Here is a 16005-nt window from a genome sequence, read left to right on the forward strand (position 1 = left end):
TGTAAACACCAATGACTGTGAGAAGGAGATTATCTCGTGGCCAAGCAGTGCTGCCTGGACCTGATTTCCTGGGTCAAGAAACAGCAGGACCACAGCGTTTAATCATCAGACAAGTGGCCAGAGTTAGAACTTCCTCACAGCCTCCCATCACTGAGACCTTCTCAAATTTCCCTGGGCTGGTTCGTATTAGGGTGACTCTGAGGAGCTTTGGCTTCAGGGATCCTTTGTTATTATCCTTTAATTATCATTAGTCATTTGGGTTTTGACAATTTCTGCACGATGTAGGCTTCTTTTCCTCCCTGTAAAAGAAGAGGCAACTCATCGATTCAGTACCTGGAAAAGTGAATTTCCTGTGGAATGACAGGAATTACATAGAAGCAAGCAATTTTATTTTCCTCAAATGTAGCAATAATTTTAATCTGTACATACATAAAACAAACAGTGCAATTATAAAACCTTGAAGGTGACATGCATACTTTAAGGTGCAGTTGGGATGGGGGAGGATGTTAGCATCTCCAATTTTCCTTACCGTTTTTTTTTTTTTAAAGTTCCTTATGCAAAAAGCACTGAGTCAGGAAACTTCATCTGGAATGCTGAAGTTAAAGGTGAACTTCCTGAAGTCTGCATGTCTAAGTATCACAAACAAAACAGAAATGACCTCCTAGAACAGTTTGAGAGGGAATAGAGTAATATGGCTGGGCTTTCAAGCTGGGAATGAATGAAATCAGGGATGCATTTTTCTGAAAAACTAAAAGAATGTTTGTAACTGAGTGTCCTGTTTCTGTTTCACAGTTGCTACCCACTTGAGCCCTTCCATCAATCTTTTTATTCGGTATAGGTTCTAAATAGATGCTGTTCAATGTTACTTGTAACTAAGGGTGATGAGATGCAGAAAAGAGGACCTGGGAAAATGGCTTCTTCCTTGATGTCTGAGTCCGTGCTCCTCTTCCATTGTTAGTTCTTATGGCCTTTTCTCTGCCATGGAAGCAGAGGTAGCTGGTGCACAATGTCAGATGTTGTCATCGTTCACAGGCCCGGGGCGGGCAGTAAAGGCGAGGGACAGGGGGTCTACCTTTGCTTCTTCCACAATCCCTTTCTCAGGCTTTCCTGGCCTTTCAGTTGGAACTTCGAGAACTAGAAAGTCAGTTCACTGGGTCCTTGACTCTGAGGCCAGGATGAGACAAGACATGGTAGAGTGACAAGACACAAAGGGAAGATGTGGTACCAATTAGCCTCGGAGCAGGATAGAGAGATTTATATTTGCACTGATGAGAATTCAAATTCCCAAAGTCAATCTAAAAAAAAAAAAAGAAGATTTTTCCTTTGAGTATTACTTTTTTCTCTGTACAAGTGGTCTGTGCACTTCTGGTGAGAATTCCTTGCACCACTCTCAAGTCAGCTGATCCCAGGGACACGCCGGGGCAGGAGGCGCTAGTCTCGTCTGGAACAGCTCTTTCTGGCAGTGACATTTTGATTTGAAACCCAAAGTAAATCCATACGTGGTGTCATGGTTATTAAAATAATGAAATATTACTAGCCAAAGGTAACTGCAAGTCAATCAATGTTATATTTCCACACACAGAAGTTTAGAAAAATCAAGAGTATGATAATAAAAACCATAAAATTAAACAGAAGAAAATCAATTTCTACAGGAAATCAAATATATTTACAGTGAGATTTAAAGGGAAAAATAAGCTACTTGAATCATAAATTTAATTTTATTTTAAATAACTTTAGCTAACCTCAGCTGTTAATACAATAAAAGCAGAAAGAACAGGCTGCCTTTTTTTTCTTCCAGATTTAAATCAGAGAATTGTATCTACAATAACTGACATAACTCACTTCTTGTCCTTCACCCATCTCATCAAAAAATTATTGCATTTTCCCCCAAAATTGTATTTTTTTTTTTTTTTGGATTCCTCTGTGAATACACTCATTTCGTCCTCATTCCTGGAGGCATCTTGGTTTAAATCCATCTTTAAAAAAAGGAGAAGGGGTACATATGTGGAGGCAAAATATTCTCTCGAAGCCAACAGATACAGAGTTGCTAGAAGAAGCTGATTGTACACACAAGCTGCCTGGTTGGGAAGGGTAGGGCTGTTGATTCAGAGACGTGTGACAGCCTTTGGTGGACGGACGCAGGCCAAGCCCCACTGGGCCCTTCTTCCCTGGCAGGGTTGGGACTGAGCCAGCTGAAGTGGAGCTGCATCTTCCCCTTAGAACTCGTCCTTCTGGTTCTCCTCCAAAAGTCTTCATCCAGATAAGAAGCCAATGACTGATTACAAAAATAAGAATAATTAAATTTGGCTCAAGAGAGAGATTGTCCAACTGTTCTGCCTTGTTATTTTATCAATATCCAAGGCCTTTACAAAAAAGAAACAAAAACATCTCTCAATCTCCCAACAAAAGTGAACTTTTTTCTTTTTTTTCTTTTTTTTTTTTGCTCCAAATGCTAGGACCTGAAGAATGGCTGCAGATTGAGATATCAAAAATCTCAGAAAAATATATAATATATTTGTATATCTCTGTAGGTCTATTATTTAAATTTCACATTCCTTTAAAAGTGGTTATTCAGTCAGTAGCTGCTGAAGGAGGCTCTTCTGCTGGGCCTGGGGGGTCTGTGGTCCTGCCGTGGGTTTTTGAGTTCCCAGTGGACCAGGCTGGTTCAGGTAAGGGTCCCCGCCTACCAGATTCACTGTACACTGGACGTCAGCAAACACCTGAACCTGTTGCACCTGCTGGAACACAAATAAAAGATGTGTTTAGACAGAAGGGTCTGCCCCCCCGGCTTATGAGTGGGTACTACTTGAAGTGGAAACTCACTAGAGCATTCCTCTAGTCTGTAGTCACCACAGAGAAGAACTCTTCTGTCTTCTTGTCCTACAAAAAGAAAATCGCTGCACTCATTTTGCTCAGGGTTCTGGAAAGTTCACACTTTAAAAATAAAATCAAAATTGGAATGGTCAAGCCTCCTACAGGGTTGCCATCAATACTGAAAATGAGCATCATTGCTAATATTGCCAAGATTGGGAAAAGCCCAGTTTCAGTCTGGGTATCCAGTGGTGGGTTTAAAAAACAGGTATATTATTTGGAAAACTGGTTATAAAAGTATTCTATGGATGACTTTAGGAGGGTAAAAAAAATCTTTATGATGTTAGAAAATTAAAGGCTTTAACTCAGTATTAGCAAAATAAAAACCACCACAACTCAGTAACAGGACATGAGTATTACTAAAATTAATGTCCAGAGGATTTGTGTAGTATCTAATATACTATTACATAGCTCCTTTACATATTACCTTTAGAATTACAGCAAAATATTAGTAGAACAATTTTATACTTAACTTATTTTTTCCTGATAGTCCATCCAAACGCATGAGCTGAAAATAACACTAAACTACTAGCTGAGAACAGTGTGAATTTTCCCTTTAACTATCAGGTTGGCCAAAAAGTTCATTCCGGTTTTTCCATAAGCGCTTAGTACTTTCAGTAATAATGCATGTATTCCTTTAAAAAGTCTAAGGTTACACAGTTTTAACATTTTCTATCAGAGAAACAAAGCCAGAGTTAGTCTTTACCAACCAGCCTTATTATTAGAAAGTCGTTTGTAGAACTGATGAGGCCAGTATCACACTTGTGAATGTTCTAGACCAACAGTGGGGATGGCTTCTAAGGCATCCAATGCATCTATCTGTCTCCGCAGTTGGCAAACTTGTGTGTATTTAATAGGTTCAGGGAGTATTTTAGATTAGTGATAGATTTTTTGGAGGTCTTTCATCACTAACTTCATGCCAATCATACTTAGCATTTTTGAAAACTTTTCTATCCTAATTGAATAAAAGCTGCTTTCTATCAACCTTAACAGACCAACTGTCAAATCTCCCGACTATCCAATGTCTTCATCAGCCTAATGCCTGCTGTTTTCTCCTCTCGATTCACTTGAGTCACTTTCACCTCTCCTCCACTCTCCCGGATAACGCTGATGATTCCTGAGCCGAGTGTCTTTAGTGTCTGATGAATTAAATCTCTATTTACATTAGTGTCGTTTCTCTCCTCATCCTCCTCTTTCCCCCAGTTTCCCAAACTTCGCTTCTTGTTCCCACAGGTTCCCATTTGGCTCTTCTTTTTCGGGGCTCTCCCTTGCGTACCTAACATACACCAGCTCTCTGTCTGAGTCTATTCTGTGGCTGCCTCTGTGCCCTCCACCCACCTTTGTTCTCTGTAGAACTTCTCATTCCTACTCTTTTCCCTCTAAAGCTCCAGCCTTGGCCTTCATCTCTCTCTGTGTTAACAATTCCCCTGTGTTCCCGTTCTCTCCTTTTCCCCATCCCAGCTCTCCGAATGCAGAGAGCCTTGAATCCTCCCCTAGTCCTTCTCTCCTTTCTCCTTTTGTGTACAACTACCTTTATACTTCTACCTAACTCACTCCCCAGCTTTCATCTGGCAAGTACAAAAACATTAGAGCAAAGAGATTTCACGATGAGCCACTATAGAAAGATGATTTTGCTACTGAGACTCAACATAAACACAAACTACAGTGCGTTTAGGCAATGGCTGATTTAAAAATAAAATAACACAGAATCTTGTTTATGTTTCAACGTATGAAATACATAAGGTGTTTGTGCCTCTAAACTCAAAAAAAAATTACTAATAAGGGCATGATAAAGCAAAGGTGAGAAAATTCTGCTCCTTTAAAAAGAATGCTATATTAAAAAAAGATCACCTATTTAGAACTTTTAAAAATTGAAAAGATTAAACCAAACTCCCAAAAGACTTCTGATACTGCTATACCTTCACAGACAGGCAAGGCAATACGAAAACAAAGCTTATGATTTGCCAGGTGAGAGGGGTAATGTGAGAGCTGAGTCCCAACCTCTTGAGATCTTCTGATGCAGTTTCTACTTCAATTCAAATACTGTCCCAGGACTTAGGAACTTTGAAACTCAGTTGTTTTGTCTTAAGTAATTTGTTGAGTTACTCCAGTATATGTCTCTGTAAGTATGAGACTTTTAAAAAACTTCTAGTGAATGAAGACCTCAATTCCCCCAGCACAAAAGCCTCTCTTCACACAGCACACAGGACTCAGATCCTATTTCCTGAGGCTCCAACTATGAACACAGTTCCCTAACTGGTTTTCCTCTTTCAGAGCTGGTTGCCCAGTGCTCTTCCTCTCTCCTTCTCCCCCTTAAGATGAAGTCTAAACTAGGTCTTCCATCACTGTTCCCCTTCAGGAATGAAGCTCCATTCGCAGGACTGAATTTGAATCCCTTAGAGTTTAGCATTCAAGGCCCTTGGAAATTTGCCCCAACCTACTTTCCCACTTTCAGTTCCTATGAATTCTTGTCACAAACCCTTTCTTCTCAGTGGATGTGGGTTCCCAGGACTATGCTGATATCGCTGTTTCCCTGTCTCTGTGCCCTCTAACTTCCAATCCCCTGGACTTTCACACTCAAGCTTTCCTTCCCCAGCCTCCAAAACCCACAATACCTTTCTATTCACTAGCCCTGCTGACTGTCCTTCAAGGCCCAGTTCAGTCCCATCTCCTATATAAATGCTCTTCTGACCATCTCCACAATGTCTCCTTTCTTTGAATGCTTATGGGTTTTGTTACTTGTAACCAATTTGTGTTCGCCTTCTTTGGTTATGTAATAATTCATGTGCATATGTCTGTATGTTTTATCAGGCCCTAAGTGGTATGGCAGAAAGAGCACGAACTTTGGTGTTAGAAAGACCTGAGTTTGAACCTCAGCTCTGCCACTTTCTTTTCTGTAAATTACACAGTCAAATCTCCTCAGGTTCTGTTTCTTCATCTGTGTGAGAAAAAAGGGAAACTGACCCCTTCATAGGGTTATAGTGATGCTTACATGAGATGAAGCACACAGTGCCTAACACAATGCCTGGCAAATCATAAGCTTTCTTTCCTCACGTCTTACCACAGTTCACCTAAAGAGCAAACATGTCTCATGTTTCTTTGTTCATGTTTCCTCCACCTTCGCATAAGGCCTATATACTTTTTAAAAATCTTAATTTATGTTAATATAGGAAAGTGGCCACCCCTGTTATTTGTATTGTTCTGAAACAAACTTCTAAGAGGAGGCAGAGTACACAATATGCATTTCGTTTTGTCTGAATTTATTGAGCTCTTTTGAGGTATTTTGATTACACACAAGTTTTAGCACTGTGTTTACTTACAAATAGCAATTAGTGGTCACCATTTGTGATCCCTTATCCTGACATTTAATGTTGATTAAACATTCTGAAAGCTTAACTCATTTAACCCTCTCATAATCCTATGAGCAGGTTAGTTCTGCTGGTTACACAGCAACTCAGGAAAGTTCCCTAACCCGCCCAGGATGACATGACTAAGAGCAGAGCCAGGACTCACAGCCAGCTCTGACTCTCAAGGTCATGCTCTCAACCATGATGCTATACAGTTTCCTGTGTATCTAGACAAAATTTGACAGCTGTGGGCTTAGAACTGTCTTACTGACCTGGGTTCCATCTGCTTCTGTTTTGAGAAGGTCAGTGGATGAGAGCTGGTTGCAGTAGAGGCCTGTGTGTCTCAGTGCTGGATCATTTATCTATTAAAGAAAGTACAAGACCAAATTACAATCTAGTTGTTTAAGTTGAAGACCAAATTCCTCAATGAGGAACAATCCCCCTACAGAAAAGTAATGGGAAGAGAGCAGGAATAACAAGCTTTGCAATTTACTGTGCAGTAAGAAGTCAGGACAGTGGTTCCCTTCGTAGGAGTAGAGAGAGATGTAAGGGAGTGTGTAAGGGGAGAACCTGTGGGGTGCTGCTGGTAATGTTCTGCTTCTTGATGTAGGTGATAGTTATAAAGGTGTGTTCAGTGTATGAAAATTCATCTAGTTGTATACTCTTCTTTATATTCTTATATATGATAACTTTAATAAAAAGTTAATTCAACACTCACAAAAGTTAATTAGCAAAACACTTCCATTGCCAGGCAAGATTCAGTAACAGGGATCAGATTTATCCTCTGCCTGAATCGACTAAAAAATTGGACAAAAATGTATGAAATGAACACATTTAAGACCTTGGACAAAGGCAATGAAGGAAAGTTGCTCCTAAGGATTGGGAAACAATTGAGGTGAGTCCTACCACGACCCTTGCCTACTGCCTAAAGAGAATTTGAAGACAGTATGAGAACAAAGAACCAGACAATGCCTGGCAGTCTCACTGAGATGAGAAGATATAGCTAGAATTCATAGGGCAGAATGTCAGATGAGAGAGAACTACACAGAGAGAAAACCCCAAAGATCTGCAGAGAGTCCCCTCAAGTCTGCAGCTTAGTACTGATCAGTTGATTAATGGATCCATTAATGATTAATGGATCTTAGGGAACTACCCAAAGCAGAGGAAAGATTCATCTGAAAAGATGTACATGGAATAATTCTCAAAGATCACACAGAGTCGGGAACAGGTCCAGATCCCACCAGTTAGAGTGAAAAACATCATAATTCAGGTAGTATCAGGTAGTTTACTAGAATGGTTTTGCTGCAGTGGTAGGGTAAAATTAACCCTATACTAAATATTGTTCTAGTTCTACTAAACAAAAGAGCAAGACCTGAAAAAATTCAAACTGTTTATTTCCAGGTAATTTAACCACTTTCCAAAACAAATCTCAATATTTATAGAAACATAAACAAGGTAAAATTCGCATGTCTGGCATCCAATAAAAAATTACCAGGTGTGCAAAGTAGCAGACTCTGACATAATCATATCAATGTTTTCTTAGGTCAGTCTTCCAAGGTAATAGAAATAAAAGCAAAAATAAACAAACAGGAGTTAATCAAATTATAAGCTTTTGTACAGTAAAGGAAACTATAAACAAAATTAAAAGACAATCTATAGACTGGAAGAAAAATGTCTGCCAATGATGTAACTGATAAAGTCTTAATTTCCAGAATATACAAACAGCTTATACAAGTCAATAACAAAAAACCAAACAACCAAATCGAAAAATGGGCAGAAGACCTAAACAGACATTTCTCCAAAGAAGACATACAGATGGTCAACAGCTACATGAAAAGATGTTCATCAATACTGATGATTAGAAAAATGCAAATCAAAACTACAATGAGCGGACTTCCCTGGCAGTCCAGTGGTTAAGATTCTGTTCTTCCACTGCAGAGGGCACAAGTTTGATTCCTGATCAGGGAACTAAGATTCTACATGCCACATACCACAGCCAACCCCCCCCCCAAAAAACAACAAAAAAAACACAACTACAACGAAGTACCACCTCACACTGGTCCGAATGGCCATCATTAAGAAGTCTACAGATAATAAATGATGAAGAGGGTGTGCACAGGAAAGAGAACCCTCTTGCACTGTTGGTGGGAACATAAATTGGTAGAGAATAGATTTGTGGTTGCTAAGGGGGTGAGGGGGTAGGGGAGAGAAGGAATGGGAGTTTGGGATTAGCAGATGCAAATTATTATACATAGGATGGATAGACAACAAGGTCTTACTGTATAGCATAGGAAATTATATTAAATAAACTGTGATAAACCATAATGGAAAAAAAAAAAGAAAGTAGCAAGAAAATGATCCACAATTTAGCGGAAAAAAATCAGTCAGCTGAAATCAACTCCCAAATAATGTAGATGCTAGAAATGACAAGCAAGACTATTAACAGTTATAATAACCATATTCCACATATTCAAGAAAACAGCAGAAAGACTGAACATGTTAGAGATATGGAAGATATGAAAGGGGTTCAAAGTGAACTTCCAGAGAGAAAAATAGCAATGTCTGAGATAAAAAATACACTAGATACAATTGACAGATCAGGTATTGCAAAAGAAAAAAATAGTTAATCTGACATTACAGCAATACAAATTATCCAAAATGAAACACATAGAAAAAAAAAATGACTGGTCTCATACTCCCTTAAAATCTCCAAAGCCAGAGAATCAGTGAGCTGTGGGGTAACTTCAGATGGCCTACAATATGTGTAATTAAAGTCTCTGAAGGAGAGGAGGGGGGTGGTGACAGAAAAAAAAATAGCTGAAGAAATAATGGCCAATACTTTTCCAGATTTAATGAAAATTATATACCTGTGAATCAAGAAGATTACTGAACCCCAACCCAAGCATAGAACTATGACTAAAATCACACTAAGGCATATCATAATCCAATTATCTAAAACCAGTGATGAAGAGAGTAACTCTTAGAAGCACCTAGAAAGGGAAAAACATCAATCATGTCCAAAGGAACAAAGATAAAAGTGATAGCAGATACCTCATCAGAAATAAAGTAGAGCAATGTCTTTAAAGTATTGAAAACTACCAACCTAGAATTCAGGGAAAAGAATTTTCAAAGATGAAGGTGAAACAACATCTTTTCAGACACATGAAAGCTGAAAGAATTCTCCACCAGCAGACCTGTACTATAAAAAATGTTAAATGAAGATCTTCTGGTAGAAGGAAAACAATACCAGATGGAAATTTGGATCTACAGCAAGAAATGAAGAACACTGGAAATAACCACATGAGGAAATATAAAAATTACCTACTTAAACCTTAAAAAATATAATTGTTTAAAAGTTTTTAAGTAAAAAAGTACTAACAACATATTGTGGGGTATATAACATATATATGGTAATGTTCTGACATGACAGACACGATATGTATGACAACAATAGCATAGGAAGGGAGAAATGGAAATAAACTGTTGTGAGATTTTTGTATTTATATGAGGTGATATAACTGCATTTGAAGGCAGATGATGACAAAGATGTACACTATAAACTCTAAAGCAACTACTAAAACAACAGGAATTATTTATAGCAATAAAGCAACAAAGGAGTTACACTAAAAAAGGCAAGATGGGAGAAAGAAAACAAATAAGATGAGAAATTTAAATCTTCAATATCAACATCAATAATCACATTAAATATAAATGGTCTAGCTACTCCAGTTAAAAGGCAAAGATTGTCAAAATGAATAAAAAAGCAAGACCCAACTATATAAGAAATACATTTTATTTTTTACCAGGGTAGTCTAAGAAATACATTTTAAATGTAATATTCCTTTCCCTAATTCATTATATTTTTTATTACTTTGTCTTAATATACGAGAGACAATAAATAATTCTAAAAACCAAACTACAACAACATAATAACAAGGACAAGAAACAATACTATTTAATTCTTATATTCTGTTATAACATCACTAGGTTGTTGGGTTTTTTTTCCCTGCTAACTTCTCTGGACAATGGGAACTTTTTTAAAAAAAATTCAAATCAAAAAGGAATTCTAAAGAAAAGGTAATTAGTGTTTACATGTTTTTATGACTTGCTATAAATTATGGCTATATGATTACAGCATAGTCACCATAGTCTACTTTGTGGTTGCTGATAGAATAGTAATTACAGAGAGTTACCCAAAGATCTTCTTAAATATCACTTTGCATTTAGTCATTCACTCCTTAAAAATCTTTAGGAGGCTCCAAGATTAACTGGACGTTTAGATGGCTTGCAACACCTCCTAAAAAGTTTACTACATAAATCTGCTCTAAATATAATATAAACATCCCCTTAACATTCATTAGATTTTTCATCTTGAATATTCTTTTCTATTTCTTCCTTTAGGCAAATTTTCCATGAAGACTTTCCTAACCAGACCCTTTTTCTTTTAAACCCTCTGTGGTTAATTGTATATACTCCTAATCTGACAAAAATATATCTCCTACAAAACTGTTTTATCCTATTATTCAACTAACCTTTCGCTCAGGTTGTACCTTCCCAACTTGTTAATACTGTCTTCCCACAGAGCTAACTTTGTATATAGTAAGTACAGAGTTTGTTGAATTGAAAGGCAAAAATGAAGAAAATATGTTCAGAATAGAAAGGATAAGTTCCGATCAATGTACTATACATATATTATTTTATAATAAACCTAAAACAATAAAATCTCATGAGACTTGAATTTTACATGACCTGTCAAAATTATCTTAATAAATAGTAATTATCAAAAGATAGGGAAAGAAAAAGAAGTTTGGTTACTTTGGGCAAGTATGAACATACCTGATTTTCTCTGGAATAATGAATTGCAGGGTGGTGTGATACAGAGCTGGGTGTGTGTGGGTAGCAAGTGTGCCAGCTGTGCCACTTACCTGCTCAGGGCACACGGTGTTCATTCCTGGCATCTGCAAAGAGCTCATCTGCATCTGACCCATCATTGGGCTCATGTTCTGAACATTAGTGTTTCCACCTGCCATGGACACGGTGATGCTCATATTGTTGTACACTCCTGGCTGTGCAGGCGTGGGCTGGTTCTGTATAGCTTGACTGAATACACTGTTAACTCAAAAAGAATCTCAATTACATCCACCGATCATGAAGATGGGGATAATATGACTGGACTCTATCTAAATTATCAGATACAGGATTCCAAAGGAAATATTTTACATTCTTAACTTATATGTAAGACTTTATATTATTACAATATATAAAAACTAAGAACCATTCAGATGCACTCTGAACTCTACCCAAGGGGTTTAATAACTAAAAAGACCTCATTTTGATACAATTATCTGGCCCAGTATCAAAGCTGTTAAGCTTCAATTATCTGAATAACCAAGAGAGTTTTCCACTTGAGTAAATCTTGAGGATAATTGAAGTTTACCAATTTAATCATCAAAATCATTCTAAAATTTATTACATTATTTTATCTTCTTAAACAGAGAACATCCTTTTTCAGCAAAGTCCCTTGCATATGTATTAATCTTCAATAACTATTCACTGAATAAATTAACAAAGGAATGAATGATTCAAAGGTAGCATTCTTATACTGTGATTGGGTATATATCCTTAGACTTAAAACTTGAGGGGAGTAATGGTATTTTGTTTCATTTATTCCTTGTCTCTAGTTAACAAGTGACACACAGCAGCAGGCACTCAGTAAATATCTCATGAATGAATAATTGGGGACATGGGCTATTAGTGCTGTCAACTGGTAAAAGTTCAGATTGCTTTTATTGGTAGATTTTACTGTATTTATGGGGCTTCCCAGGTGACGCCAGTGGTAAAGGGCCTGTCAATGCAGGAGACAGAGAGACAAGGGTTTGATCCCTGGGTCAGGAAGAGTCCCTGGAGAAGGCCACGGCAACCTATTCTGGTATTCTTGCCTGAGAATCCCACAGACAGAGGAGACTGGCAGGCTACAGTCCATAGGGTTGCAAAGAGTCAGATGTGACTGAAGCGACTTGACACGCACGCATTCCGTCTATACCAATGTTTTTTGAAGTGTAGTCCAGAGACCATCTGCAAGAGAATTCCCTGGTCTTCATTGAAAATTGAGACTCTCAGGCCTTACCCCATCCTAGTGAATTATATTTTCTGGGGGTAGGTATGGAAAAGCATTTCTAACAACTTAAATGCACATTAAAATTCGAAAGCCTTTATTCAGTGTCCTACTGCTTACTGTCACTTCTCAAGGTTTCAGCTTCTGGCCTCTTTCAATATGCTATAACTAAGAGGAAATCAGAAGTGTATAACCAGATATTTTTATTTGGAAAACAAAATGCTTTTGAAGACTTCAATGGTCTTCTCAGGTCTGAAGATAGCTTCATGTCTTTTCTAGGAAACAAGATACAAGGGCAATAATTATGGTTTTCAGAGTGCCTGTTTTACAGACTTCCTTCTTTACCACCAAGGTCTGGACTGTTGTTACAACAAGGATCTCAATGTTAAACTAGTTTCTGTTAGTAGGCATAAGAGTACGGAATAAACTCCAAGTAAGCAGAATTTGAAACTTTATATCTGAATGATATAGTGATACAGATAAACACATCTAAAGGAAAATAATATGAATTTGCATTTTTATGTGTGTCTTTGCTAAGTTCTACAAAACACCAAATGTTTTATGATTATCTATCAATTTTTAAACAATAAGCTGCTTGCAAAATTCCACCTGTTGTAACGTTAATTCTAAAGAATTTGATTTCAAAAATTATTGATTCCATCAATGGCTTTTCTATTCCTTGCTAGCTCTTTGGAGGAAAGCAGGATGTACTGACATTTATAGCTTCCGGTAAATTAAGGTAATCATACTGAAATTCACAGGCTGAGAAACAGCCTATTCATCATGTCTGAAGAAAAGAAGTGAATTTTCCCTAAGTAATTATAAAACACAAATGCTCAAAGAAAATTATATGCCTAGGAAATGGTCAATAATGCATCTGTGGACCATTAGTGTCTGCAGTGTGTATGCTTGTCAGACAGTGTCCCCACAGCTAAAGGTGAGAAAAAAAAAACCTATTAGTCTACTGCCCATTTTCTAATGAGAACATTTCTGCCTTAGACAGTGCTCATTTGTCAACTGATACATAAATCACCACTGTGGAGGCGCAGAGCTATGTAAGTTAATGCATGCAGAAGCTTCAAGGACTGCAATGATGTCATACTTAGTGAAAAAGGTTTAGGACTTAATTTCTTTTCAAATTTCTATTTGGGACTATATATTAGCTTAAGTTCTTTCAAACCAAGCCTGCTAATAGTTCCATTTTGGGTTCTTCCCTCATAGAAAGAAGACCAAGCCCTTTCGCAGCATTAATCACTGTTACATGGCCTGGAATGGATTGTGGGGTTCACTGGCACCTTAGGCCCAATGCATGGAGGACCCCTTCCCCTCACCTAATCCCTGACTGGCCTCATGGCAGTTACCACAGTTTCCTTAAGCTAGCACCAGGTATTTGGTAGCCCCTAAATCGTGGGGGGCGGGGGGGGGGGGCGGCGGTGAGGGGAGAGATGACAAAGTCAGGCTAAAGTAAGTGCCATAGATATTACAGGTGTTAACAAACAGGGAGGAGTGTTCCAGGTCAAATAAGTTTGAGAAACAAAGGGTTAAACCACAGGCCTTTGCCTTTAAAATGCTAATAAGGCCTGAGACTCTCCTTTATAACTAGAGTTACAGGGAAACACTGCCCTAGTGCCTGGACAAATAGGTTTGTTTAACCCTTTGTTTCTCTTGACACCAGAGATAAGAAGACTCATGTTAGTTATACTGTCTCCAAACTGTATCACATCATTCTGCTTAGTGAGTTTTTGTTTCATGTTTTATTTCTCTCTGACCTACTCCCGTTACTACACTCTAGGTAAACTGACAACAAGGGCAGTTTTCCCCAGTTTCTTGTGGTATCTTGTACTATGCAAAAGAGACAGTGAGTGATCACAAACTATATGCTGCCTGTGTTGACTAATAAGCTTTTATACATGAACTAAATAAGCAAGTATGAATGTTTGAAAAGTGATAACTATTTTCTTTCTCAAAGGATTTGAGAAAGTCAAAGTTCACAGAAACAGCTAAAGTACAACAAAAACTCAAGTCTGTATTTGAATGTGAACCCAAAATATGATTGAGGAACAGGGAATCTCTGCACTCATTTCTTCAATGGATGTATATTAAGTGCTCATGTGTCTTAAAGGATGGGCATACAGAAGTAAACAGAAACAAAGTCCTTGCTCTTCTGAGATTTATAGTTCAGTTGGAGGAGACATACCATAAAGAGACTAATACACAATATGTCAGATGTTAAGCATAATAAAGAGATATAAAGAAGGAAATGGAGGGACCAAAGAGTGGGAAATGGCGTTTAGAAATGATGGTAAGGGAAGTCTAAAATGGTGACATTCAGTATCTATGTCTAATAAGGTGAGACTTGAAGCACGAGAGAGAAAACCATGTGGCTACTGAGAGAAGAAGATTCCAGCAGAGGGATTTAAAAATGCAAAGGCCTGAGTATGCAATGTACTTGGCATATCTGAGGAACAGAAGAATAAATAGAAGCCACTACAGCAGAGTAATGATGAGAATACAGATGAGGCCAGAGAGGTACCCAGGAGCAAGATTATGCAGGGTGTCACAGGCCCTGTGTTGTATTTTGAATAAGCTGGCATGTTTTGAGTAAAGGACTCTTATCTTGCCTCATGTTTTAAAAGCATCACAATGTGCAGACGAAACTGTAGTGGAGCAAGGGTGGAAGCAGGAAGACAGGAGGTCACTGCACTGGTCCAGAAAAAGGATGATGCTGGCTTGCGCTAAAGTGTACAAGTGGGACAGGTAAAGAGTGAGAGCTGCTAAGAAGCTGATGGATGTGGAATGTGAGAGAAAGAAAAAAGGTTTTCTTCTAAATATCTGGAAGAATGGAGCTGTTTACTGAGATGTGAAAAAAGTATGAGTCGAGCAGGTTTGGAGAAGAATATTACTTTAGTTATTGTCACATTAAGTTTGAGATGTCTATTAGACTTGTAAGTGGAGCTGTCCATTAGGCTGCTGTATATATGGTATGGTGTTTAGGACAGAAATCTGGGCTAGAGTCCTAAATCTTGGAATCATAAACATAGAGATAGGTATGCATTATCAGTAAGATTGGAAGATATAATCAAGGGAGGAAGTAGATATGAGGAAGAGGTCCTAGAATGAGCTCTGAAGCCCTAAAACGGAGGTCCGAGAGATGAGGAAGAGCCAGCAGAAGAGACTGAGAGTTAGGAGGAGAGTCACCTTTCTCAAGAGAGAAAGCTGTTTCACAAACCAAATGAAGAAAGAGCTTCAAGAAAAAGTAAGTGTGTGAATATGTCAAGTGCTATCAATGCTCATTGCATTTGGCACTGTAAAGGACAGTAGGGACTTTGATAAGAATACTTTGGGTGGAATGATTGGGATGAAAGCCTGACAGATTCAATAAGGAATTTAACTGCGAAGGTGAGCAGATCTGTCACCATTACTGCATTTTTTTTCCTCAAGGCACATTTAAACAATCAGGCGTAGGTATGGAGCAAGCGTTTAGTTAGATTCCGTTAGGGAACATTTTGCTAGGCATAACTGCAACGGAGGGAGAGCTGGGCAAGAGGGCTGAGAATGCCTGTTAGGGAGTAATTATAATGATGGGCCATGGAACCTAAAGTGAGTTCAAGAAGCTGGGATTAGAATACCCTAGGAGACTAAGTTCTTGCACATCACACAGACAGTTCTATT

At 38.1% G+C, this 16005-nt stretch overlaps 1 protein-coding gene across 12 annotated transcripts in view; it reads right to left on the minus strand.

Annotated features, from left to right (window-relative positions):
• Positions 1-367: 367 nt before the first annotated feature.
• Positions 368-16005, minus strand: part of NCOA1 (nuclear receptor coactivator 1) — a 203635-nt gene continuing 187997 nt past the window's right edge. For 9 of the 12 annotated variants that reach the window (XM_043469211.1, XM_043469212.1, XM_043469209.1 and 6 more), the window contains 3 exons: positions 11144-11327; positions 6491-6580; positions 368-2738 (listed from right to left, as the gene is read on the minus strand). In XM_043469211.1, coding sequence (XP_043325146.1) covers positions 2568-2738; positions 6491-6580; positions 11144-11327 — 445 coding nt within the window. In that variant the 3' untranslated portion in view covers positions 368-2567. Of the gene's footprint in view, positions 2739-2823; positions 2881-6490; positions 6581-11143; positions 11328-16005 lie in introns of all 12 variants that reach the window. The other 3 variants (XM_043469221.1, XM_043469220.1, XM_043469219.1) reach the window with 3 other exon arrangements.

Source organism: Cervus canadensis, chromosome 5 (genome assembly GCF_019320065.1).
Source record: "Cervus canadensis isolate Bull #8, Minnesota chromosome 5, ASM1932006v1, whole genome shotgun sequence".
NCBI lineage: Eukaryota > Metazoa > Chordata > Mammalia > Artiodactyla > Cervidae > Cervus > Cervus canadensis.